The sequence below is a fragment of the Salvelinus fontinalis genome, chromosome 14 (assembly GCF_029448725.1).
Source record: "Salvelinus fontinalis isolate EN_2023a chromosome 14, ASM2944872v1, whole genome shotgun sequence".
Taxonomy (NCBI): Eukaryota; Metazoa; Chordata; class Actinopteri; order Salmoniformes; family Salmonidae; genus Salvelinus; species Salvelinus fontinalis.
Genome location: NC_074678.1, coordinates 18,279,248 through 18,306,598, shown reverse-complemented (window position 1 = coordinate 18,306,598; position 27,351 = coordinate 18,279,248). Strand labels below are relative to the sequence as shown.

General features: G+C 42.0%; 1 protein-coding gene across 1 annotated transcript in view; it reads left to right on the top strand.

The window, feature by feature from the left end:
* LOC129869570 (KICSTOR complex protein SZT2-like) overlaps positions 1 to 27,351 on the top strand; it is a 192,353-nt gene that overhangs the window by 15,769 nt on the left and 149,233 nt on the right. The window contains 17 exon segments of the mRNA XM_055944087.1: positions 906 to 1,076; positions 6,405 to 6,636; positions 6,861 to 6,990; positions 7,302 to 7,447; positions 16,002 to 16,154; positions 18,812 to 18,926; positions 19,312 to 19,511; positions 19,886 to 20,122; positions 20,361 to 20,439; positions 20,743 to 20,831; positions 21,331 to 21,499; positions 21,753 to 21,969; positions 22,194 to 22,391; positions 22,586 to 22,683; positions 25,764 to 25,902; positions 26,237 to 26,524; positions 26,824 to 27,031. Coding sequence (XP_055800062.1) covers positions 906 to 1,076; positions 6,405 to 6,636; positions 6,861 to 6,990; positions 7,302 to 7,447; positions 16,002 to 16,154; positions 18,812 to 18,926; positions 19,312 to 19,511; positions 19,886 to 20,122; positions 20,361 to 20,439; positions 20,743 to 20,831; positions 21,331 to 21,499; positions 21,753 to 21,969; positions 22,194 to 22,391; positions 22,586 to 22,683; positions 25,764 to 25,902; positions 26,237 to 26,524; positions 26,824 to 27,031 — 2,869 coding nt within the window.

Genomic DNA, 27,351 nt, shown 5'->3' with positions numbered 1-27,351 from the left:
CCTATTGCCTCTGATCTGGGGGACTCATTAAAAACTGCATCTTTTGTAAATTATGTCTGAGTGTTGGAGTGTGCCCCTGGTTATCTGAAAATGGTGCCATCTAGTTTGTTTAATATAGGGAATTTGAAATGATTTATACTTTTACTTTCAATACTTAAGTATATTTTATAAATTACATACACTTTTGATACTTAAGTATATTTGTCTGTTTTTCTGCATACACACAAATCAACAGAAAAATTGAGAGCTGAGGACATTATTTGTTCTCTTTATTTAGTTTCCGGGACATATCTATGATCATTAGTTGGCTGTCGTCTGCTGTGTACCCAATCCCCATCAGAGTGCAATTTAGGCTGAAAAAAGTTATTTTATAGATAGTGTTCTTGATAGTGTTCTTGATTGAACTCCTTAGCGCTCTCTGTGACAGTCCAAACACAGTGGCTTTTGTATGATTCTCTTGTCATTTCCAAACACCCCATTATCTGTGTGAATCATGATACACCCGCAGAGATGTCTGGCTGCTCTCTGAATAGAAGTCAATCTTTATAATGTGAGGTTTAACATAAAGAGATGCTGATGAAAGAACAGGCTTTAATGGCTGGCTAGACACCTAGACAAGATAAAATTGGTTGTCTTTTTGTCTGTTTCTGATGCTTTTCAAAGTGAGAGGTACCAAAGTTTTGGTTGAGCAAAGTTTGTCACAGTCGATATTGCAACAGGGGAAGTGAAAACACATGATGTTGATAATAGTACTTTCTTTACCTTGCTTCTCAATAATAGTATAAGCTACTGCATATTGAATCACACGTCACGGCCTTCTTGTTGCTGTTTCTTTAACACTGTGAATTAATGCATGCATGAATTAATGAATTCAATTATTATTTATTTGTATGTGTGCTTCACAGTGTCTCAGCACAAGCTGTTCAATGAGCACCTGGTGTCAGCCCGTGGGAACCCTGCATTAGTGATGTGGAGGAAGAAGCACACAGAGAAGGAGGTGCACGCCCATCTGGTCAGTGTGGTGTCGGTCAGACTGAGAGAGGGATACACCATCAGGGAGATCAACCTTACCAAAGGTACAGGACTCTCTGACCAGTCACATTACCTCACAGCAGTACTGTAGTCGCGTCACTACACCTTGAGGTCGAGTCCCCTGTGCCCAAGTCCGAGTCCAGTCACGAGTAACTATGGCTGAAGGTAGAGTCTTAGTCTGAGTCAACAATGGTAGAGTCACGAGTCATCCATTTTTAATAGGTCTTATTCTTTTACCAAACAAATGTTCTATAGTTATAATGACTTTAGGGTCGGGGCTGGATAGTAGACCTTTAGGGTTGCAGATGCTTATGCAGTAAAACAGTTGCAGTGATGTGGATGCTAGATGGTGGCTTTGAGTTATCACTGGTTTAAGAGTGTACCTTTTTGAGGTACTGTGTGGCACTGGTGAGGTACTTTGAGCCAGTGTTGTAGTGCTCGAGTTCTGAACTCATGACTTTTGACTCAACTTGGGTTCGACCATTGGTAACTCGGACTCGCTTTCTCGTGACTTGGACTGGATAGGCTGCTATGATAAGCAGAATAGTAGCAGCACTGGGTGCGCAGACCAGCGAGGGTTCTGTTCTCTAGCAGTGCGAAGGATTCCCCCTCCCGCACACACAGCCTACGCCAGCTGGTGAGCTGCAGGGGAGAAAGCGATGATTGTGGGCAGGCAGGCTCCGCTCTGCCTCCGATCACAGGCTACACATCGCACAAGTGACTCTCTTGCTTCCCTGTAACCACCAGGCTACCTGAGGTCGAGTCCTGGTTAAGAGACACAAACTGCTTTACGAAATTGAAAACAATACTAGTATTGAGTTTAATAGAAAAAAAACAGTCTAGCTATTTGACTCTCGCACAACAGAACAGTGTACTGTCTACACTTGGTTTGTTGTTTTTATTAAATTGTTTTTAATCATAGCAAAAGTTTTTATTGCTACTGTTTCCGCGACGCGGTTAGCCTTTTTACGGCTGGGAACGCAGGTTTGTGTTCCAAATTCCTGTTGTCGTGTCTCTGACTGATTTTAAATTATATGACAGGCTATTTTATCAAATTGATTACCTAACGTTTGATTGATTATGTGATTGAGTTAAACCATGCGAAAACGAACTTGTTAATAACCTGGGGCACCACGGAAGAGTGTTTTATAGAGCTGCTGTCTTCCGAATAAACTCTTAAAGATCTGAAGATCTTTTATATCAATAGCAGTCAATTATTAATCGTCACCTTATTCATACTCATCTGAAAGTCGTAAAATTCTTGATTATCTTCACGAAGCCTGGCTAACAAGTTGAATCAGCAATACAAACATTTGCTTATTTATTTACTAAATACCTAAATAATCACATAGAATTACATATAAACAGGATGGATCATACATCGATTACTAATCATGTCATATAAGAAAAAACAATATGATGGCTGGTTACAGAAAAGGGGGGCTGGGTTTGAATGAAGGTGCGGGAAGACTGAGGGACAAAGGGGATTGGGTCTCTATCGGACCTTGAGAAGCTATGCTACCATAAATACAGAATCTTATGCATTCTAATAACCGCCCATTCGGAAAATGCTAAATATATATTTACACTGAGCTAAGCTTCGATAGATGGGTCGAAGATGGAAGACTGGTTTGCCCAGCAGAGATCGCCCTTGTCCTTTGTAGAATATTTCTGGTCGTATTGTTGTAGAGCAGATACGTTGAAGTACCCTGTCTTCTCATAGGATTGTCTGTCCTTTCCTAGGCCACGTATGTTTATAGCCGCAGCTGATAACTCAACGCCTAGGATCTATCACTTCTTTAATGAATAAGAGTTCAAAGTTCATACCAAGTTGCCATATTCAGCTCGTGCTGTGTTCTGGCTGCTCTGGTTGAAATTCATCCTTCCAGCGTGGTGATCGTCACCTCCACGTTGAAATGGACACCAGTCCTCACGTCGTCGGGAACTAAGGTTGACTTCCGTCAACGGGCTTTTGTATTGGGGGAGGGAATGGCGTGTTTCATAGTTCTCAACCAATGTCTGTTCACTTGGGAGTGGCTGAGTGAGCGTAGTTTACTTATGAAAACAATTCTCTCATTTAGAAGCTAAAATTACATTTCATATTTTCACAAACAGTTTCATAATTAAACATTTAAATTGCACAACAATTCCATGTGAATCTGATAACTAGAATGTGTAGACTTTCCAAGATATATCATTTATGTCGTTCTATCAGATATGTCCCAGACACCAATTGATCTGACATCATATTATTTAAGTACCAACGGACACTTTCAACTGGTTGGATTACAGAAATATTGTATTTATGGGGATCATAAACCTCATACAACGTCATGACAATGTTAAGTAGTAGTTAGCTGCCAGCCGTCATGAAAACGGAGCAGGCTAATGCTAGCAGTGCTAGCCCACCTGTGTTTTTATCCACGGCTGGGCACAAATGCTTTAGGTGTGAGATTCTTTCCACACAATCACAAAATGAAGATAAGCTGGAACTGAAAAATGGACAGGGATTTGTCTTCCCTAAATGCACCACCATCAAGCAGCTTAGGGAATAGGTCCTCCTGGCTGCTCGCTCGCTCGGCTGTGAGAAAAAGATAACCTGCTTTCTAAGTACAACGACTTTGCTGTAGCCCAGGCAAACTGAATCTTACTTATGGTCTGGTAGTGCTCCAGTTCTCCCTGTCAGAATAAGCAACAGAGGACTTGGAAATCATATCAACTTCCGTAGAAATGGCACTATGGTTATTGTGAGTAACCTCATTTATGTATCTCTAACTCTGGCTTCTAGTGAGTTTATACAAACTGTCATATCCTACCATTCTGATAGATTGAAGACTGTCCAAAGATGTGGTTGCAACATTAATAATTTGGTTGTTATTCCATTGGTTACATTACATTTACATTTAAGTCATTTAGCAGACGCTCTTATCCAGAGCGACTTACAAATTGGTGCGTTCACCTTATGACATCCAGTGGAACAGCCACTTTACAATAGTGCATCTAAATCTTTTAAGGGGGGGGGGGGGGGGGTCAGAAGGATTACTTTATCCTATCCTAGGTATTCCTTAAAGAGGTGGGGTTTCAGGTGTCTCCGGAAGGTGGTGATTGACTCCGCTGTCCTGGCGTCGTGGGGAAGTTTGTTCCACCATTGGGGTGCCACCATTGGGTTTACCTCGAGGCAGATGCCCCAGGGGCAGAGTGGCACACAATAATTTAATATGGAGCTTTTAAATGTTAGAGCAATCACTGGTAAAACCTTTCTCGTGAATGACCTCCTTACTGAGCACAAAGTTGAAAAAGCCACATCCAAACGGAGCGCCCCTTGGAGTAGTCAGGAAATAAATAAATTGGACAAATTGCAGAAAGGCAGAGCGGAAGTTGCAGGTCCATTATGATATTCTGAGGCAGCAAATGTAACAAGTCAGAATATTTTGAGAGTGCTCATCTCGACCATTGATGGCCTGATAAATCCTACCCCCGCAAACCTCTGTGAACTTTCCTCATCTAAATGTGATGAGTTTGCAGCATATTTTTCAGAGATAAGATAACAAACATTAGGCTAGGTGTCAGTCAAGCAAGACCTGATGAGAAGTTTGATATGTTCCGTAGCCTTCCATGCAAAGGCACTATGGAGTTATTTTCCCTAGTTGATACAGACATGCTAAGGAAAGTGATATCACAACTTAAGCCTTCTACCTGCCTTCTCAATCCTATCCCCACCAACTTCTTCAAAACAGTTACTTGCATATCTGAAGAAGTGTAAGCTATTGTTAACCACTCCCTGTTTACAGGCACTTTCCTCACTGCACTAAGAATAATATAGATTCTTCAGCATTAGCAATTTTCGACCAATCTCTAATCTTCCATACTTCAGAAAAATTCGGGAGAAACTGTTTTTCAAACATCTAAAATATTTTTGGGGATGTGCCAACTGTATTTCTGAAAATTCCGATCTGATTTTCATGCACACCTCATCACAGATTTTAAAGTGGTAAATTATCTTCGAGCCAACAGATGCCAAACTCTTGGATTTAAGTGCTGCATTCGACACTGTTGACCATGATGTCCTTCTGGACAGACTGGAGAGGTGGGTTGACCTTTCCGGTCCTGTTCTAAATTTGTTTAAGACCTATTTAACCGGTCAATAGTTTTGTCACCCTTGGTGAACATAGCTCAGAGAAAATAGATATCACAAGTGGCTTTCCACAAGGTTCGATTTTGGGTCCGGTACTGTTTCATTTATAAATCTTACCCCTTGGTAGTGTTATCAGAAAGCACAGCATTGATTTTCACTGCTATGCAGACGATACACAACTTTACATTTCTGAGTCACCAGAGAAGTTTAGGTTCACAGATACATTATTTGGCTGTATTAGTGATTGAAATACTTGGATGGCCTCCAGCTAAATCAAGACAAGACCGAGGTACTTATTATTGGAGCCAGAGCACAGAGAGAATCTGTCCGCACATTTTAATTAATGGTCAATAAAGGTTAAACACCTTGGTGTCATTTTAGATTCTGAACTCAATTTCGAACCAAAAATGGCTTTTTACCACCTGAGGAGCATTGCCAACATGTGGACGTTTCTGTCTCAGGCTGATACTCATCCATGCTTTTATTATAAGCACGCTTGACTACTGTAATGCTGTCTTGTCCTGTCTACCAAGCATGCCTTTGGTCAACTACAAAACATATAGAACGCTGCAGCTCAGGTACTGACCAAGACCAGATGGAGAGCACTGACTGCCTGTGAGTTTTAGAATTCATTTGAAGTTTATTCTATTGGTTTTTAAATCAATCCACTATTATGCACCCCAATACATATCAGACATGCTGAAAACACCTTTTTAACTTTCCTTAACCTTATGGTCCTTTTTTAGTCTTTCTATTTTTGTTATTCTTTAGTTTTTGTAACCTCTTATGTTTGTGTAGTAGTAAATATTTATTCTTTTTTCATTGTGTTTTTAAGTATTTTTTCCCTGTAAAGCGCTTTGCGTTTCATTCATGTTTGCAATGTGGTATGTAAATGAAGTTTGAGGGCAAAATGTGTAGTAGGAATACCGCTGGTAGTCATTGTGCATGTTGCTCTCAGAAACTTAATTGGCAGCTTGCGAAAATATGTATCTTTTTTAGTAGGGGTCCTCACCCAGGGGCTCATAACATTTGGGGGTCCTTGATGTTAAAAAGTTTGAAAACCCCTATACTATCCAGCCCCAAGTAACCTCAAGTTATCATCTACTATTCACGTAAAACCCTCCATATAAATCTGTTTTACTGCAGAAGCATTCACTAGGCCCAGTCTTCCAGACTAACTGTATACATTTCTATAAATGCTGTGTTTCAGTATCTGTTCGGCTCCCTTTCCCACTAGGTGGCACCCAGCTGGAGGTGAAGCTGGTGTTGCTATGGAAACACAACATGCAAATAGAGTACCTAGCGGTGGCCCAGTGGCCCCTGGACCCTGTCAAGAGGACCACCTGGGTAGAGGTCACCATGGATGGAAGCTACGACATCCTCCATGATATCAGCTGTACTCTGAGGAAACCCATCACCTCTCCATACCGCACCTCTGTCATACGACGATTTTGGAACACACTGCAGAGGTCAATAGAATAGATACTCTATTGGCAATTTTGTGAGTGTGAGAAAATGAGATTTGTCTTCTGCTTATCTCAACCCTCAACTACACACGTTGAGAGGTACAGGGTCAGCCACGGAGTAGTACCTCAGGATAGAGGGTTGTTTAAAGTGCCTTGCTTCAAACAATTTTCTGAGCGTATACTGTGCATTTCTCTTGTTAACACCTATGTTATTCTGCCCTCTGTAGTATAAACCAGACGGATCAGATGCTGGTCCACTTGCAGTCCTTTAACTCTCTCCCAGAGAATTACACCATACCTGAGAGCACCAAGAACGGAGTTCCTCTCTTCTACATCCCCCCTGGATCCACCATGCCGGTATCTACTCTGTCTGGCTTTCATACAATGTATTTTCACCATTAGGGACTGAGCCTAGTTTGTTTATTTAGCCTTTATTTTACCAGTTTGGAGGTACTCTGCCTGCTCTAAGTAACATTGATTCAGCAAATGGAGGCTATTTTGAATGTTTTACTTGCAAATATTGTCATCGTGATTTTCTGTACTGTGTTGTCACAAGCCACACCGTCTCTATTTACCTCAGGACACATAGGCACAGCCTGCATCCCAAATGCCACCCTATTCCCTACATAGTGCACTACTTTTGACCAGAGCCCTGTTTTGTTCTCCAGGTTCTCTCCCTACAGCACAGTTGCTCTAAAGACTCCTCCCAGTCCCAGTTTGCCTCATACTGGAAGCCCATCCTGTCCATGGATGCAAACTTCTGGCAGAGATGGCTTCACATGCACCGCATCACCATCATCCTGGAGCACGACATGTGAGAGATGCCTTACAGTTATTGTACCTTTTTTTTAGATTTCAATAGAGTTGTCAATTTATCAATATCATCACTGGGAGCAGTCTTTACAGTCCTCTCCCAGTCAATAGTAGAGAGAGAGAACTGTGGACCTTCTCTTGTTCCCCTACTGACTGTTTCAGGTCTACGCACCAACCGATGTATAGTGGTTGCTCCACTAAAAGTTTTGTGATCATGCTGCGATACTTAGAGGTAATTTGTGGTTAGGTACGGTACCCTGCGTCACCACTTCATTGCTCCAGACCAGCGCAAGGGGGAGTTAGAGCACTGATTATGCTTTTGGGTCCTACTGTGTCTCTAACTGACAATTAATGGGCGACCTAAATAGAAACTGATAATTGTGCAGACTTCAGTATTACTTACTAAAACTGTTGTTACACTAAGGTTTTTATTATTCTATTTTGTTAGGATTATCTTGCTCTTACTGTAGTACTGTAGGCCACTGCTAACCGTTCACATTGTACAGCGCCTGAGTGGAACAACTGTCTAAGACACTGCATAGCAGTGCAAGCTGTGTTGCTACAGATGCTGGTTCAATACCTGTGCCGGCCTCAACTGGGAGACCCATGAGATGACTAGGTTTTTGTATTTTCTCCCTCTAAAAACAGAAATCAATCATTCTAAAAAACAAACTGGCTTTATTTACAAATTAGTAACAATGTCTCACCGCATGTTCAAGAATAGCCTTTTTCTCACTCATTTTAAGTTTGAAAATGAAATCATCTCCAAAATATTGTTATTTTTTAAACAAAGGCGTTATTATTAATTTAGAATTATATAAAAGCCCTTTGGATATTCTCAGATATATTATTAACAAGACAATACATATTGGTCATGGATCCCGAGTGGCGCACAATGGGACTGCCTTGCAGTTCTCCAGCTGTATCCACCGAAAGCGCACAAGGTTCAAGGCATGAGAGCAGGGGGCATGGGATGGACCGCAGAAGAGCGACCTAGCCCATGGGGAGGGGGAGGACCCCCACCCCGCCACACTGGCAAAACTTTAAGTGGCATTGCACTAATAATGGAGCTGACTAGGGAAACGTTCCCGCTGTTCTGTTCTTAGTGCCAGTCTGCATGTTCAAACTAAAACAATGTAAATAATAATGGCATCTTTATGCTTTCATTAATAAAATAATGATAAAAATACTCTTTCAAAATGCAGATGTTTGTTTAGTTATGGATCCATAACAAATTAATATGGCAATAAATATCACTGAATTACAGAAATGTCCTCCAATCCTCTGTATTTAATTATTGGCAGAGAGTCACGTCATACTTTGATATACTGTAGGCCTACCGTAAGCGACATGGGCCTCACTAGTGTTGAGTAATGTGCTGTTAATAGTGGTGTAGGTCTTATTTATTTAAAGAGCATATTGAAGTTAGAAGCAATAGGATTTGAAGTAATAGCCTACGACTATTTTAGCACCGTTTCGCGCTGCTCTGAGACAAGCATGGGGACTGGTCTTGATAAATCAATGAGATTTTTATTTTCACTGAATCTGTTTGGGTATTGGTTAGACTAGAATTTGAAAATTAGGGTGTAGAAATGTTATGCTCTTAGTGAAACCTCTATTTAACTAGGCAAGTCAGTTAAGAACACATTCTTATTTACAAGGACAGCCTACTCCTTCCTCCCCATCTGGGAATTGTCTCCCGTGTGCCCGCAGGACACTGGATTCTTTAACTATATAGCCTAGTTCTGTACACCCGACCGTCAAGTTGTACAGCGCTATGCTTTTCCTTCCATCCTAGCACAAACTGAGGTTTTTAGTTTTTTCTTGGAATAGAAACACCATAATATTTATCAAATTAATAAACCAACTACCAGTCAATAGTTTGGACACACCTACTCATTCCAGTTTATTTTTTATATATATATTTTTTACTATTTTCTACATTATAAAATAATAGTAAAGATATCACAACTATGAATTAACACATATGGAATCAGTTAAGAAGAAATTCTTATTTACTATTTACAAGGACAGCCTACTCCTTCCTCCCCGTTGGGGAATTGAACCCTGGTCTCCCGCATGCCCACATTCTCTAGTGCAGACATTATTGAAGGCTTTCCAATGCTTCTCAAAGATGCCCTCTGGTGGTCAAACTAGCACTAACTAGCTTTAATGGTACTGGTGGTTCAAACTGAAATACGTGCCATAGAATTCTGCGGCACCATGCAAGCTGCGCCGCGGTACGCTGCAACTTTTAAAGGAGGAACCACTGTGGGCAGCAGCGTAGCCTAGTGGTTAGAGTGTTGGACTAGTAACCGAAAGGTTGCAAGATCGAATCCCCGAGCTGACAAGGTACAAATCTGTTGTTCTGCCCCTGAACAAGGCAGTTTTGAAAAAATTTGTTCTTAACTGACTTGCCTAGTTAAATAAAGGTAAAATAAAAAATACTGAACAAAAATATAATCGCAATATATAAAGTGTTGGTTTCATGAGATAAAATAAAAGATCCCAGAAATGTTCTATACGCAAAAAAACGTATTTCTCTCAAATGTTGTGCACAATTTTTTTTACATCCCTGTTGCCAGATAATTTTATGTTAATTTCTCTACCATAAGCCGCCTCCAACATTGTTTTAAAGAATTTGGCAGTACGTCCAACCAGCCTCACAACTGCAGATCACGTGTACCCACGCCAGCCCAGGACCTCCACATCTGTCTTTTTTACCTGTGGGATCATCTGAGACCAGCCACCTGGACAGCTGATGAAACTGTGGGTTTGTACAAGCGAAGAACTTCTGCACAAACTGTCAGAAACCGTCTCAAGGAAGCTCATCTGTGTCCTCATCATCCTCACCAGGGTCTTGACCTGACTATAGTTCGGGGTTGTAAACGACTTCAGTTGGCAAATGCTCACCTTCAGTGGTCACTAGCACGCTGGAGAAGTGTGCACTTCACAGATGAATCCCTGTTTCAACTGTACCGGGCAGATGATGGCAGACAGCATGTATGGCGTTGTGTGGGCGAGCGGTTTGCTGATGTCAACGTTGTGAACAGAGTGCCCCATGGTTGTGGTGGGGTTATGGTATGGGCAGGCATAAGCTATGGTCAACGAACACAATTGCATTTTATCGATGGCAATTTGAATGCACAGAGATACCGTGAGGAGATCCTGAGAATCATTGTCGTGCCATACATCCACTGCCATCCCCTCATGCTTCAGCATGATAATGCACAGCGCCATGTCGCAAGGATCAACACAGTTCCTGGAAGTTGAAAATGTGCCAGTTCTTCCATGGCCTGCATACTCACCAGACGTTGATCATGTATGGGATGCTCTTGAGTGATGTGTACGACAGCGTGTTCCAGTTTCCGCCAATATCCAGCAACTTCACAGCCATTGAATGGGACAACATTCCACAGGCCACAATCCACAGCCTGATCAACTCTATGCGAAGAGTTATGTCTATGTCACACTGCATGAGGCAAATGGTGGTAGCACCAGATACTGACTGGTTTTCTGATCCACACCCCTACCTTTAAAATAAAAATCATGTTCTCTGTGTCTAGGGCTGTGGCGGTCATAGAATTTTGTCAGAAGTTATTGTCATGCTTAGCATCTCCAGGCCTACACACATACACGCCATTAATGCGCACCTTTTGGATCATCTACATTTAAAAAGTTGAATAAATCAGTTTAATATACATACCATCACAATAAATCCATTATTTATTGCTATGCGCCATGCCATAGGCCAGAGTTCCCCAACTGGCGGCCCAGTTATTATTATACATTTTCTATCTGTTTGGGCTTCTTGCGGTCAATTTGCAGTCTACAAATGATTTGTAATTATGTTCCGGTCCCCCGACCATCCACTCAAGTTAAACTTGTCCCGCGCCTGAATCTAGTTGATGATCCCTGCCATAGGCTGTAGACTTGTTCATTTAGCTCACAAGATATGCTTATATGTATGAGTCCTGTGACATTTTATTTTATAGTAAGAATAATATAATTGTACTTAGCTGAATAAAATAGAAAGGATATTTTTCCCATTACAGAGCAAGTGTGCATATGAACATTTTGAAACATGTCCTATATGCTAGATGTAGAGTTATTTGGCAACTTCAGTTGTGAATGATACAAACCTTAGAATGTCTTAGAACTCAAAACATATATGGCCTGCATGATGTGACTATAGACTATTGATGATTTGAGAAAGTATCAAAAAAAGCTTGTGCTCTGTTCCTTGCCCCAGACTGCATAGCTGTTCTCTCAAATGATAATATTTTCACCCATAAAACTATTCTCAATTTAATCTTTACTAATATGTCAAATTAGTTTAGATTTAGAATGGCCCATTATCAAATGGGCAGGAACAGGGGCAGGAACATGGGCTGGGGAAAAAAGACACGTCCTCTGTATGCACCCCAATAGCGAATGGAGCCCGCACGCTTTCCCACCGTTCTGTTTCGTAGGCTACTTCAGGTTTATAGTGGAGCATGTGCTTAATATGAGCAGCTGAGAAATACATATAAGAACACTTATTTCACTTCACACTGTTTAAGGAGCATGCTCTAGCTGCCCAACAGGTGATATTCCTGTTTAAGGAGCATGCTCTAGCTGCCCGACAGGTGATATTCCTGTTTAAGGAGCATGCTCTAGCTGCCCGACAGGTGATATTCCTGTTTTAAGGAGCATGCTCTAGCTGCCCGACAGGTGATATTCCTGTTTAAGGAGCATGCTCTAGCTGCCCGACAGGTGATATTCCTGTTTAAGGAGCATGCTCTAGCTGCCCGACAGGTGATATTCCTGTTTTAAGGAGCATGCTCTAGCTGCCCGGCAGGTGATATTCCGCGCAAACTGTGTATGCCATGGGCTCTCCAACATTGTTCATGCAGCTACCAGTCCTTAATTTGGGACAACAATATAAATTTGTTAAGGAACATCGATAGTAACATGTTTTCGCAACGAAACATACTTTTGGCCATGTAGTGTGTGTGGACACCCGTTTCAAATGAGTGAATTCGGCTATTTCAGCCACACCCGTTTCTGACGGGTGTATAAAATCGAGTACACAGCCATGCAATCTCCCTAGACAAACATTGGGAGTAGAAAGGCCTTACCGAAGAGCTCAGTGACTTTTAACATGGCACCGTTATAGGATGCCACCTTTCCAACAAGACAGTTTGTCACATTTCTGGCCTGCTAGAGCTGCCCCGGTCAACTGTAAGTACTATTATTGTGCAGTGGAAAAGTCTAGAAGCAACAATGGCTCAGCCGCGAAGTGGTAGGCTACACAAGCTAACAGAATCGGACCGCTGAAGTGCGCGGCGCGTAAAAATAGTCTGTCCTCGGTTGCAAGACTCACTAAAGAGTTCTGAACTGCCTCTGGAAGCAATGCCAGCACAAGAACTGTTTGTTGGGAGCTTCATGAAATGGGTTTCAACGGCAGAGCAGCCATACACAAGCCTAAGATCACCATGCGCAATGCCAAGCATTGGCTGGAGTGGTGTAAAGCTTGCCGCCATTAGATTCTGGAGCAGTGGAAACGCGATCTCTGGTGATGAAATATGCTTCACCATCTGGCAGTCCGACAGATGAATCTGGGTTTGGCGGATGCCAGGAGAACGCTACCTGCCCGACTGCATTGTGCCAACTGTAAAGTTTGGTGGAGAGGAATAATAGTCTATGGCTGTTTTTCATGGTTCGGGCTAGGCGCCTTAGTTCCAGTGAAGAGAAATCTTAACGTTACAGCATGCAATGACATTCTAGATTATTCTGTGCTTCCAACTTTGTGGAAACAGTTTGGGGAAGGCCCTTTCCTGTTTCAGCTTGACAATGCCCCTGTGCACCAAGTGAGGTCCATACAGAAATGGTTTGTTGATCGGTGTGGAAGAACTTGACTGGCCTGCACAGAGCCCTGACCTCAATCCCATCGAACACCTTTGGGATGAATTGGAATGCTGACTGCAAGCCTGGCCTAATCGCCTAACATCAGTGCCGACCTCACTAATGCTCTTGTGGCTCAATGGAAACAAGTCCCCGCAGCAATGTTCCAACAGCTAGTAGAATGCCTTCCCAGAAGAGTGGAGGCTTTTATAGTAGCAAAGGGGGGACCAACTCCATATTAATGCCCATGATTTTGGAATGAAATGTTCGATGCCATGTAGTGTATTTCCCTAAACTGTTGACAGCCCGTCTGCACGCTCGAGAAAGTAGTAAAGGAGAGAGAGGAGGAGATGGAAACGCATGGTGGTTAGATATTGTGTATAGCTAAAATATTTTTTTAAATCCCAATTACTAGGCTATTCAATATACATATATATTCAAATACAATTCACTATTTGTAGACTAACTGTAAGCCACCCTGCACAATCAATGAACCAACAGCATCACCTAGGGCTGTACGTTCTCTCCCAGACTCATGGATAGACATTTTGGAGCATAAGATAACCAGTCGATCCAGTATGCATAATAATACAGTCCACTCTCAAAGGCCATTACTCGACTTTGGGTAATTTTGGAGTATAGGCTAGACCAATTAAGACCAAAGACATCTTAAATCAGTTTTTTTCTATGTTTTTCTGCCATGTGTAATATGCCTTAGGCAATACAGTGCATTCCGGAAGTGTTCAGGCCCCTTCCCTTTTTCCACATGTTATAGTCTTGATCAAAAATTGATGAAATAAAACATGTGCTCATCAATCTACACACCATACCAAATAATGACCATGCAAAATAATGACCATGCTTTTTTTCTTTTATTTTGCAGGGGAAAAAATAAATAGACCCTTTGTTATGAGACTCGAAGTGCATCCTGTTTCCATTTGATCATCCTTGATGTTTCTACAACTTGATTGTATAAGGTCTCACAGTTGACAGTGCATCTCAGAGCAAAAACCAAGCCATGAGGTCAAAGGAATTGTCCGTCAGCTCCGAGACAGGGTTGCGTCGAGGCACAGATCTGATGAAGGGTACCAAAAAACGTCTGCAGCATTGAAGGTCCCCAAGAACACAGTGGCCTCCATTCTTAAATGGAATATGTTTTGAACCACCGAGACTCTTCCTAAAGCTGGCCGCCCGGCCAAACTGAGCAATCGGGGCAGAAGGGCCTTGGTCAGGGAGTTGACCAAGAACCCGATGGCCACTCTGACAGAAGTCCAGAGTTCCTCTGTGGAGATGGGAGAACCTTCCAAAAGGACAACCATCTCTGCAGCATTCCACCAATCAATACTTTATTGTAGAGTGGCAGCCTGCTTGAAGTTTGCCAGAAGGCACCTAAAGGACTCTCAGACCATGAGAAACCAGATTATCTGATCTGATGAAACCAAGATTGAACTCTTTGGCCTGAATGCCAAGTGTCACATCTGGAGGAAACTTGGTAAAACGTGGTGGTGGTAGCAGCATCATGCTGTGGGGATGTTTTTCAGTGGCAGGGACTTGGAGACTATTCAGGATCGAGGGAAAGATGAACGCAGCAAAGTACAGAGAGATCCTTCATGAAAACTTGCTCCAGAGTGCATAGGACCTCAGACTGGGTTGAAGGTTCACATTCCAACAGGACAATTACACTAAGCACACAGCCAAGACAACGCAGGAGTGGCTTTGAATGTCCTTGAGCGGCCCAGCCAGAGCCTGGACTTGAACCTGATTTGAACATCTCTGGAGAGATTTGAAAATAGCTGTGCAGCGACGCTCCCCATCCAACCTGACAAAGCTTGAGAAGATCTGCAGAGAAGAGTGGGAGAAACTCCCCAAATACAGGTGTGCCAAGCTTGTAGCGTCATACCCATGAAGACTTGAGGCTGTAAGTGCTGCCAAAGGTGCTTCAACAAATTACTGAGTAAAGGGTCTGAATACTTAATATATGTAAATGTGTTTCTTCAAAAATAAAAAAACGTAATGTTTTGTCATTATGGGGTATTGTGTATAGATTGACGATGATTTATTTATTTTTTTATCAATTTTCAAATAACTTTCTGGAGTCTCTGTATATATAAAACTCCCCCCACCCAGCAATCTAATCGCATCAGTAAAATCTGTTGAAATAAAACCACAGATAAATAAATATTCCACAAAATGTGGAAAAAGGGAAGGGGTCTGAATACTTTCCGAATGCACTGTATATTGCATAACGGCACAATCATAATTTTAATTCATAATCATAAAAAAAAAAAACGGGCTTGGCCTCATAAGCCTATGCATAAGCTCTAATATGCATATTAAAGTTAATTGATCATCACCTGCGAAAAAGCTGTCTTTTGTTGCGTTAGACTTTGAAACAACACCCACAATGATCATGTCTTACACTGTTTCAACCTGCTGTTGAACTTTGTTCTTCAAATTCATCATCACAGTGTGGTGAGTTTTAAAAGTAGGATAGGCCTACTGTTTTTTATGTGATTTTCGATAGCATTTACATTGATGTCACTGGTTAGAGGGTCATTAGAGCTCTGAGTATCAATTATATGTTTGTTCAGTGTAGAATACTATATGTAGGTATTTTACCTTCCTTTTTTTCTCACAGTCAGTATCAAAGTGGTCTTTTCTCTCTGCAGGCCTTTGCCCAAGCACCTTCACACTGCCGGTAGTAACGGGCGGTTTAGCACCATCCAGTGTCGTATCTCTCACTCAGCCCTCACCTCCCTACTGAGGGACTGGAGCAGCTTCGTTCTGGTGGAGGGATACTCATACGTCAAGCTCATATACAGGTAAGGAGGAATAGAGACTCATGGTAAATAGTTCACAATGTGGAATGAGACAGACCTGAGTTCAAATAGTATTATTCTTTTCTTTCAAATTCTTAAAGGGATACGTCAAGTTTTTGGCAATAAAGATCTTTAGCTACTTCCCCAGAGTCGGCTAAACTCATGGATACTATTTTTATGTCTCTGCTTGCAGTTTGAAGGAAGTTGCTAACTAGCTTTAGTGCAATTTCTAACTAGCGTTAGCGCAATGACTGAGAATCTACAGCATTGGCACGCGAAACTGCCTCTAACTTCTGTACAACCTTTGAAATATCTATAGTACCAGTCCAAAGTTTGGACACACCTACTCATTCAAGGGTTTTTCTTTATTTGTACTATTTTCTACATTGTAGAATAATATTGAAGACATCAAAACTATGAAATAACACATATGGAATCATGTAATAACCAAAAAAGTGAAGAATCTCAAATCTCAAATATATTTTGATTTGTTTAACAAAGTACCCACCCTTTGCCTTGATGACAGCTTTGCACACTCTTGGCGTTCTGTCAACCACCAGCTTCATGAGGTAGTCACCTGGAATGCATTTCAATTTACATGTGTGCCTTGTTAAAGTTAATTTGTGGAATTTCTTTCCTTAATGTGTTTGTGACAAGGTAGGGGTGGTATACAGAAGATAGCCCTATTTGGTAAAAGAACAAGTCCATATTATGGCAAGAACAGCTCAAATAAGCAAAGATAAACGACAGTCCATCATTACTTTAAGACATGAAGGTCAGTCAATGTGGAACATTTCAAGAACTTTGAAAGTTTCTTGTGCAGTCGCAAAAAACATCTGTCTATGATGAAACTGGCTCTCATCAGGCCTTCATGGTCAAATTGCTGCAAAGAAACCACTACTAAAGGACACCAATTGTCACGTCCTGACCATAGTTCTTATGTGTTTTGCTTGTTTAGTGTTGGTCAGGACGTGAGCTGGGTGGGAATTCTATGTTGTGTGTCTAGATTGTCTGTTTCTGTGTCCAGCCTAATATGGTTCTCAATCAGAGACAGCTGTCAATCGTTGTCCCTGATTGAGAATCATATATAGGTGGCTTGTTTTGTGTTGGGGATTGTGGGTGGTTGTTTCCGTGTCTGTGTTTGTTGCACCACACGGTACTGTATCGGTTTATGCACTTTGTTTATTTGTTTTGTAAGTCAGTTTCAGTTTCGTTATAATAAATCATTATGAACCCTAACCACTCTGCGTATTGGTCCGATCCGTCTCGCCTCTCCTCGTCCGAGGAGGAGGAAGAATATGACGATAGCCGTTACACCAATAAGAAGAAGAGACTTGCTTGGGCCAAGAAACATGAGCAATGGACATTAGACCATTGGAAATGTGTTCTTTGATCTGATGAGTCCAAATTTTTGATTTTTGGTTGCAACCGCCATGTGTTTGTGAAATGCAGAGTAGGTGAATGGATGATCTCTGCATGTGTTGTTCCCACCGTGAAGCATGATGGTGTGGGGGTGCTTTGCTGGTGACCCTGTCTGTGATTTATTTAGAATTCAAGGCACACTTAACCAGCATGGCTACCACAGCATTCTGCAGCGATACGCCATCCTATCGTGTTTGCACCTAGAGGGACTATCATTTGTTTTTCAACAGGACAATGACCCAACACACCTCCAGGTTGTGTAAGGGATATTTGACCAAGAAGGAGAGTGATGTTGTGCTGCATCAGATGACCTGGCCTCCACAATCACCTGACCTCAACTGAATTGAGATGGTTTGGGATGAGTTGGACTGCAGAGTGAAGGAAAAGCAGCCAATAAGTGCTCAGGCTATGTGGGAACTCCTTCAATAGTGCTGGAAAAGCATTCCTCATTAAGCTGGTTGAGAGAATGCCGAGAGTGTGAAAATCTGTCAAGGCAAAGGGTGGCTACTTTGAAGAATCTAAAATATATTTTCAGTTGTTTAACACTTTTTTTGTTTACTACATAATTCCATAGTTGTTATTTCATCGTTTTGATGTCTTCACTATTATTCTACAATGTAGAAAATAGTAACTTGAAGGAACTGGTACAGTTTTGCCTTGAAGAATGGGCAAAAATCCCAGTGACAAGCTTATAGAGACATACCCCAGGAGACGTTCAGCCGTAATTGCTGCAAAAGGTGGCTCTGCAAATTATTGACTTTGGGGGGGGGGGGGGGGGGGTGTTTTTTTTTGGTATTATTTCTTGTTTGTTTCACAATAAAAAATATTTTGCATCTTCAAAGTAGTAGGCATGTTGTGTAAATCAAATTATACAAACCCCCAACAAATCTGTTTTAGTTCCAGGCTAAGGCAACAAAATAGGAAAAATGGTAAAGGGGTGAATACTTTCGCAACCCACTATAGATAAAGGGCTTCATTGCCCTTTAAGTATTTAAAAGAAAATATATATACTATTTGAACCTAGGTCTGTCTCACTCCTTCATTGCTAAAATCTCAATTCATCCCTTTTAAACTGTGATTGAATGAACCAATGGAAAAGTCTCAAAGGCAAACCCATTTGAAGCATATTCAATCACATGCACAAAGTATTTGAAAGAAAACATTCTATTTAAACCCTTGTCAGGATTGAGATACAGTACATGACTTGAGTAAGATTTTAATGAATGTCCTGTCCCCAGTGCCTCTGACCAGCCCCCCAACTCCTTCTATCTGGTGCGTCTGATCTCCAAGCTCCCATGTATGGTTCTGAGGCTGGGCTTTCCTATCGGCACCCTTGCCCACACCAGGAACAAGGTACTGGACATGGTCTACACACCAAAAATACTTTTAACAATTTTTGAATAGATGATATATTTTTAATCTCGAGCTGTTCTTATTTCTCCTCACTGTATATGGTACTAACAAGCAGAGATAAGTGTTTAGTACAAACTTGTGTGACTAGTAAAATATGTCACTCACTTGGTGAAAACATGACACCTTTTTATCAGAATGCTGCAGACATCTGTTGGTATGACCTTTTGTTGCCATTTGTGTCGATGTTGTTTGTTAACTCATGGCTGAAGATGCTAGACTAATTCCTGAAATGCTAATTAAGGTAAGTGAACTAAACAGCTGTCTGTGAGGGAACTAACCTATCCTATTCTTCAGCTCAACCTTTTCTCTGCCCTCCATCTTCTAGATAGTGGATGAGTTGCGGGAGCAGATCCTGAGGCTTCGCTTCCCTCAGCGCATCCGGAACAAGGAGGCTACGCCCAAGAGGAAGATTCTGGGGCATGCCTCCCGCTCCAAGTCCCCTCCTCTCCCTACTTCCAAACCTGCGTTGTCTGACCGGCCATGTATGGTTGTCCTCAACAAACCTCTGGAGAAACTGCTCATCAGGTCAATGGAATGTATTCAGATTTGTGCCTTGAGCATGGAAGTTACCCAGCAGGCACAACTGATTTTAAATAATGCTGGTTAACTTGCCGTACCAAAGCAATCGGATGGTAGCATTTCAATTTACAGTCCTGTTTTCAAAGAAACAAACAAGTTTATTGATTTACTTATTGCTGTGTAATTACCATTTTATAATGTAATTTCTTAGGAAATATCTGGTTTCTGTACTGTAAAATTAAGTGATTCCATTTTATATGTTTTCTTTCACGTGGCTTTTTACTGTAGATTACAATTATTGAGGTCACGAGACATAAAGCATCAGATTTGTTTGCATTATGAGTGCTCTGAATCTAACAGTGTCCAATCTCCCCCTGTAGCTACGATAAGCTCCCGTCAGACTTCCGGATGCCCTTCATTCTGAACATGGAGAACTTCACCCAGCTCCCCAGAATGACCGCGCCCCTCAGTATGGCAGCCAATCGCGCAGCCTCGTCCACCCTAGCGTCTCTTTCGCGCTACTTTCTCCACCAGCGCTGGGTCTGGACGGTGCAGGGCGGCATTGGATCTACCGTTCCCCTGCAGGCTGTGGCTCATTTACTGTCCATGCTGTCTGAGTGAGTCCCCCTGGCATATTTAATGTTACCTGTATCATGCACTATGTATGTCATGTTTTTGATGTGCTTTACACCCGTTTACCTGAATATCTATATGCTGGCATGCTTTATGACACAGAAATACTTTCCTGATGGATACAAGTCATCATTGTCATATCAGGGAGCTGTTAGGAAGTTCTTAGGGGGTACTAACGTCTTGTGACTTGTTACCTGAAAGTGTGTTTTGATGTTCCTCCAGGATTCGCCTCTCTGAGGGCTTTCATTTTGCTGCCAGTGGAGATGGCGTAGTCAACATGGTGACTGAACTGCCAATGAAGGTGAGAGTAGAATGCTGACTGGCACTTAGAGACAAAGTATTTACTGAACTCATTACAAAACAGTCCTTCAAGCCGATATGAACAGTTTGTACACACATTTTACAGAATTAAGTAAAATTGTTCAATCTAAACCAAACAAAACTCATGTATCATTATCTACATTAACACTGCAAAGATTAGGCCACACACATACACATATTCTTATCTGGACATATTGAGGCCAGACAGTTTACTTCACAGTGTTTGCATTGAATTCCTATACAAATCTCATGGTAAGAATGACTTGTGATGCTGTGCCTGTAGGGGATGCCAGAGGCGGTGGACGGAGAGAGTCACACCTGTATTGTCCAGTATATCCTGTTTCCACCTCACTCCACCTCTACCAAGGACAGGTGAGACTGAATTCTATTAAGTATTTAGCCACTGGTTCTATTGCTTTATTCCACACGTTCCACAATTTCAACACGTTCTCCAACATTATCTTCATATATTATCCAACAGTTGCATTTCTAAGAACAGTTACTTTTATTTCTAAGAACACTTTATAAGAACACTTTTGTTTCTGAGAACACTTTTATTTATGAGAACTATTACTTTTATAAGGACTATAACCTTTATTTATAAGAACACTTATTTTTATTCATGAGAACACTGTTTTATTCATGAACACTTTTATTTATGAGAACACTATTTATGAGAACACTATTTGAGAACACTATTTTTAACCTTTATTTATAAGAACTGTTTTCTTTTACCGTTTGAATTCTTTGGTGCATGTTGCCATTGGGTATATTTCACTGGTTATTTAGTCAGGTAATTGTGCTATTGCTGAATAAGCTTCCGTATGTCTCCTCCTGTCATGACCCCTTGTCTTCTATCATGGGTCTCCAGTTTCTCCACAGACGATGACAATGATACAGAGGTGGAGGCCATCGATGTGGACACAGGGCTCAACCTGGTGACCGAGTGTTGGGTTGAGCCTCAGAGTAGGACAGTATGGAGTCCCAGAGACCAACACAGACACTTCCAGGAGCTCACCTACCAGGAGATACCCCAGGCGGTCAGTACCAATCGATCAATCAATGAAATTGGTCTTCTTATATTAGCAGTTGTCAGCTGTTGTCAAAGGTAGCTAGCTATTCAGTAGTAAAATCGCCGGGAGTTCCAATTCATGCGTTTGTATAGTATTACAATAGTTATGAAGAGATGAGGTAAAGTTGAAATGTGTGTACAGATACGGCCAGAGGAGGAACGACTCTACGTCTGGATCCTCTCATCATTTGATTGTAAAAGTGAGTTAACGTTGTCCACAGATTTTCCCCCGGGATCTGGCCTCTGTGTCCACCATGATGACGTTTGAGTACCTGAGCCAGCTGTGCCAGAACAAGGAGCAGGTGTACCCTCCCGTCGGGGCAGGGGACCCCCCACCCTCTGAGGACTGCATCCACACCATTCCCTTCCAGTTTGACCTCATTGAGCTGCTGCCCAAGTGCCAACAGATAGAGATCTTCTTCCTCACTCTCAGCAGAGGTGAATGTTATAATGTCCTCAAGATCAAAAAATGTTCTAACATGAATTGATAAATTGTGGCAAATTTTGGTAATAGCCCAAATATGGGTCCCTCCTACTCTTCGTCCAACACCTTAGCCATTTATACCCGAAGAGGTCCAAACGTCTTGACATGGTCACTACGTGTTGTCGCTACAATATTATGAAGATGAAAAGTAATGAAAATGTATTTGTTTGTATTGTAGTGGAGAATGAGGTGTCCCAGGGTGCCCCCTACCTGCCCAACGAGCTCCTGCTTAGTCTGTTCCACAGCAGCTTGCAAAACGAGCTCAGTGACAGGGAGATCACATTGGTTGACCATGAGAACGTCACCTTCATGCATCACATCTTAGACAGGGAACGAGACGGACATATTGCACCCTTCTCTCTACCTGTCATCAGAGGTAGGCCTCCTAAATGTATGCTTCTGCTGTAAATTTGCTTGCTCTTTGGAGTCTAGACTGAGTTAATGTAAAGCACTTTATAAACACATGTTGACTGACTGAAAACAACAAAATCCTGCTCATGATTGTTTTAATTATGTAACATTTTATACTCCTGCACAAAATTACTTTTCTTTGTTACCTTCTCTTGACAGAGGAGTGCCTGAAACCTCCAGAGAGACAGGACACGGTGATGTCATTCCAAACTATAGAGAACAGTAAAGAAGTGACTGGATCCACCAGTACCCTGCAGGTAATCAATCAATCAAATTGAATTTAGAAAGCCCTTCTGACATCAGCTGATGTCACAAAGTGCTGTACAGAAACCCATTCTAAAATCCCAAACGGCAAGCAATGTAGGTGTAGAAGCATGGTGCATCCTGGTAACGCACGTGTCCAGATGGAATTTGTGTTTGTGGCCCTGGCAACTGGATTAGAACACAATTATTTTGGCCTTACTGAGATTTACTGTCAGGGCCCAGGTCTGACAGAAGATCTAGGTGCTGTTGTAGGCCCTCCTAGGTAGGTGATAGACGCACCAGATCATCAGCAAACAGTAAACATTTGACTTTAGATTCTAGTAGGGTGAGACCGGGTGCTGCAAACTGTTCTAGTGCCCTCGCGAATTCGTTGATATATATGTTAAAGAAGGTGGGGCTTAAGCTGTGTCCCTGTCTCACCCCACGGGCCTGTGGAAAGACATTTTTTATTTTTTAACCGTACACTTGTTGCTTGTGTACATGTATTTTATAATGTCGTATGTTTTTCCCCCAACACCACTTTCCATCAATTTGTATAGCAGACCCTCATGCCAACTTGAGTCAAAGGCTTTTTTGAAATCAATAAAGCATGAGAAGACTTTTGTTTTGGTTTTGTTTGTTTTTCAATTTGGGTGTGCAGGGTGAAGGCGCATATCCCACGGTAGTAATTGGGGTCAAATTTGTCTCCACTTTTGTGGATTGGGGTGATCAGTCCTTGGTTCCAAATATTGGGGACAATGCCAGAGCTAAGGATGATGTTAAAGAGTTTTAGTATAGCCAATTGGAATTTGTCGACTGTATATTTTATAATTTCATTGAGGATACCATCAACTCCACAGGCCTTTTTGGGTTTTTATTTTGTCCTGTAGTTCATTCAATGTAATTGGAGAATCCAGTGGGTTCTGGTAGTCTTTAGTAGTTGATTCTAAGATTTTTCTTTGATAATGTATATGTTTTAGCTGTTCTTTGTTATAGGGCCAAAAAGATTGTAGAAGTGGTTTAACCATACATCTCCATTTTGGATAGATAACTCTGTGTTGTTGTTTAGTTTTTTCAAGAAGTGGTTAGAGTCTATGGATTCTTCAATTACATTGAGCTGATTTCTGTGCTGTTCTTTTTCCGTAGTGTATTTCTGTATTGTTTAAGTGATTCACCATAGCGAAGGCGTAGACTCAGGTTTTCTGGGTCTAAGTTTTTGGTTGGACAGGTTTCTCAATTTCTTTCTTAGATATTTGCATTCTTCATCAAACCATTTATCATTGTTAATTTTCTTCGGTTTTGTGTTTGACAGTTTTAGATTTGATAGAGAAGCTGAGCGGTCAAATACACAGTTTAGGTTTTCTACTGCCAAGTTTACACCTTCACTATTACAGTGGAACTTTTTGTTCAGGAAGTTGTCTAAAAGGGATTGAATTTATTGTTGCCTAATTGTTTTTGGTAGGTTTCCACACAACATTCTTTCAGGGGAACGAGCAATGCCGTTGGTTCACAAATGTGGTTCACATTTTTATATATATTTGTTGTACTTTTTTTCCCCTTCACATTTTCAAACAGTCCATTTATATTTCCAATGGGGCTATACATTTGGGTGAGTTTTTTTCTCTCGCTTGAGTAGCCTTGTTTCACTGCCAAAAATAAAATTAAACCATCTAGTGTTCAGCAAAATAACAACACAATGTCAAATACAGATAGCCTAGTCAAATAATTAACATCCAATTACATTAACCGTTACTCTCTCTCGGGAATTCCACTAAAGGTCCGTATGTAGCCAAACATAGCTGCTGCTCATGTTGGTATCTGTCCTGATGGCACAAAAGCCATGACAGGGAGATATAGTGGAGTGGTAACGCATGTGCAAGCAGTTGCTCCCGATGCCACTTGTGTACACTGCAGCATCCACAAGGGGCTCTTGCTGCCAAGGGAATGCCTGACAGCCTGAAAGACGTTTTGGACACTACAGTGAAAATGGTTAACTTTGTTAAAGCAAGGCCCCTGAACTCTCATGTATTTTCTGCACTATGCAATGATATGGGCAGCGACCATATAACACTTTTACAACATACAGAAGTGGGCTGTTTATCAAGGGGCAAAGTATTGACACGTTTTTTTTAATTGAGAGAAGATCTTAAAGTTTTCTTTACTGACCATAATTTTTACTTGTCTGACTGCTTGCATGATGACGTGATTCTTCCACGACTGGCCTATCTGGGTGATGTTTTTCTCACCTGAATTATCTGAATCTAGGATTACAGGGACTCTCCGCAACTATATTCAATGTGCAGGACAAAATTTAGGCTATGATTAAGAAGTTGGAGCTCTTCTCTGTCTGCATTAAAAAGGACAACACAGGTCTTTCCATCATTGTATGATTTTTTTGTGTGCAAATGAACTCAAGCTTACGGACAATGTCAAATGTGATACAGCGAAGCACCTGAGTGAGTTGGATGCGTAATTACGCAGGTACTTTCCCGAAACGGATGACACAAACAACTGAATTCGTTATCCCTTTTATTCCCTGCCTCCAGTCCACTTACCAATATCTGAACAAGAGAGCCTCATCTAAATTGCAACAAGCGGTTCTGTGAAAATTGAATTTAATCAGAAACCTAGAGAGGAACTAGGCTATGAGGTGTGGCCAGTCCTCTTCTGGTTGTGCCGGGTGGAGATTATAACAAAACATGGCCAAGATGTTCACAGTGGTTGTAGAGGATGCAACAGGTCAGGTTATTAACCTGCACCCTTCAGGTTATTAACCTGCACCCTTCAGGTAGTAACTTGTACCCTTCAGGTAAACCTTTTAACCAGTCTGCCTTCTCTCTTTGAGGAGAGAAATCCAGAAGGTTCCTCCTTGGCGTTGAGATCAGTTTTATGAAACGCAAAAACTATGTAAAACCACCAATGGGTCACAGGTTCTGCTTTTGGTGTCCAGGCATGTTTTACACTACCCTACTACCCACTACACTACACTTCCTCTCATTTATTGAAGTTTTGTCCTCCTTGGGAAATACTCCTTTTGTCTATTCTATTTTGCAACACTTGTCATCTCTGTGCGTTTCTCCCCTCTTTCGCTCAGAGTTTCAGCAATGCAGACCTGGTGGATGAGGAGTCAGTCCCAGTGGAGAGGGATGGGTCTACCCCTCAGTGGAAGTGTTACGCCAAGTACATCAGCCCCCAACAGATCCTCCTCACCTTCCTCCCTGACACCTTCACAGGTAGGCCTGGTATGCTATACCCCCTGTTCCTTTCTGGGAACTGGTCTAGTCACAGGTAGATAAAATCCACTTCTGTGCTCTGCTGTATTTGTCTGATGTGCAAATAGGACAGAATTACAACTCTTTCTACTCATTACTCAAGTGGGGGCTCTGCTCTAGTCATAGGAATCCTATGTATTTAGGCGAGCTACCAGCCTAGTATCATGTGCTAGTTTTAACTGATTGTGACCTGCTTATCACCAGAAAGTGGTATTGCTACAGTGCCGTGTGTTTTATAGATGTTAGTAACATTACCGTGTCAATAAAGCTCTGAGCGTTGTTGTTTTCTCTGCAGATGTCCAGATGTTGATGTCATCTGGGCTGGATACAGAGCCCCAGGGTAATGGAGAGGATGATGACACCCTGATTATCAGCAACAAATCACAGACCGATTCTCACTCTGTCTCCACCAATGGGCTGGATGGTGGGTTGACTGGCGAGCTGATGACCCCTCTGCTTTCCCCTGGTGGTGGTGGTCCTGTGGGACCCCGGTCGCGCCTGCTCTCCCCTGGATCTGGGAGCTCCACGATGGAGCATGACAACTGGGAGAGCGGGCCCTCTGAGCCAGAAAATGGCACTAAAGGTGCATTTATATTATTCTTAGTCTGTTGCTTCCAACATACATACCTCCTCACCAACCCCATCTCTACCCCTCTCTCTCTCTCTCTCTACCTCTACCGCTCTCCCTCCCTCTACCTCAGCAATAACATAATATTACTGTTGTGGAAGGGAAAGGATGGGGCTCCCAGAACAAATTGTGTTTATTTTGCTTTCTGTCGTCACGCTGAAATGAATCCCCCCTCTCTAGTTGTAGCTGTAAATGATTCTCTCTCTACCCCTTTCTCCCTCCTTTCTCGCTCTCTCTATCCCTCCCTCTCTCAGGTGTGGATGAGAGGGATGGGGTGCAGTTTGCTGAGCCCCAGAAGGGAGACTTCCACATCACGTTCAGTAGCCAGGTGTCCCAGCAGAGCTCAGGGGACCTGTCTCATCCGTGCTGCCCTGTATACGTCTATAACTGTTCCCTGGACTCTCTGAAGGACCAGCTAGTCCATCCCCACTTCAACAGGCAGCCAAGGGACATCTTCTTCAGGTATCCAGTAACACACACACGGGCTACTGATGGGAAGCACATCTGTGTTCAATAGTATTTGTTTTCTTTCAAGTACTTTATCTGCACTTGATTGAGCTTGCCTGACACCATGGAACTAATGGAATATTCTCAGCAGTGGAAATATAGCAATCTGGGACACTGGGCAGGCTCAATCGAAATCCAAGTATTATGAGGAACAAATAGAATTTCAACCCAGGTCCGGGGAATCGGAATAGGCCAGATCCAAGGCACTGTGTATGCCATCACTCATATGTGACTGACTCTTGAAACTCTCTGTCAAAGGTCCTACCATGTCAAAC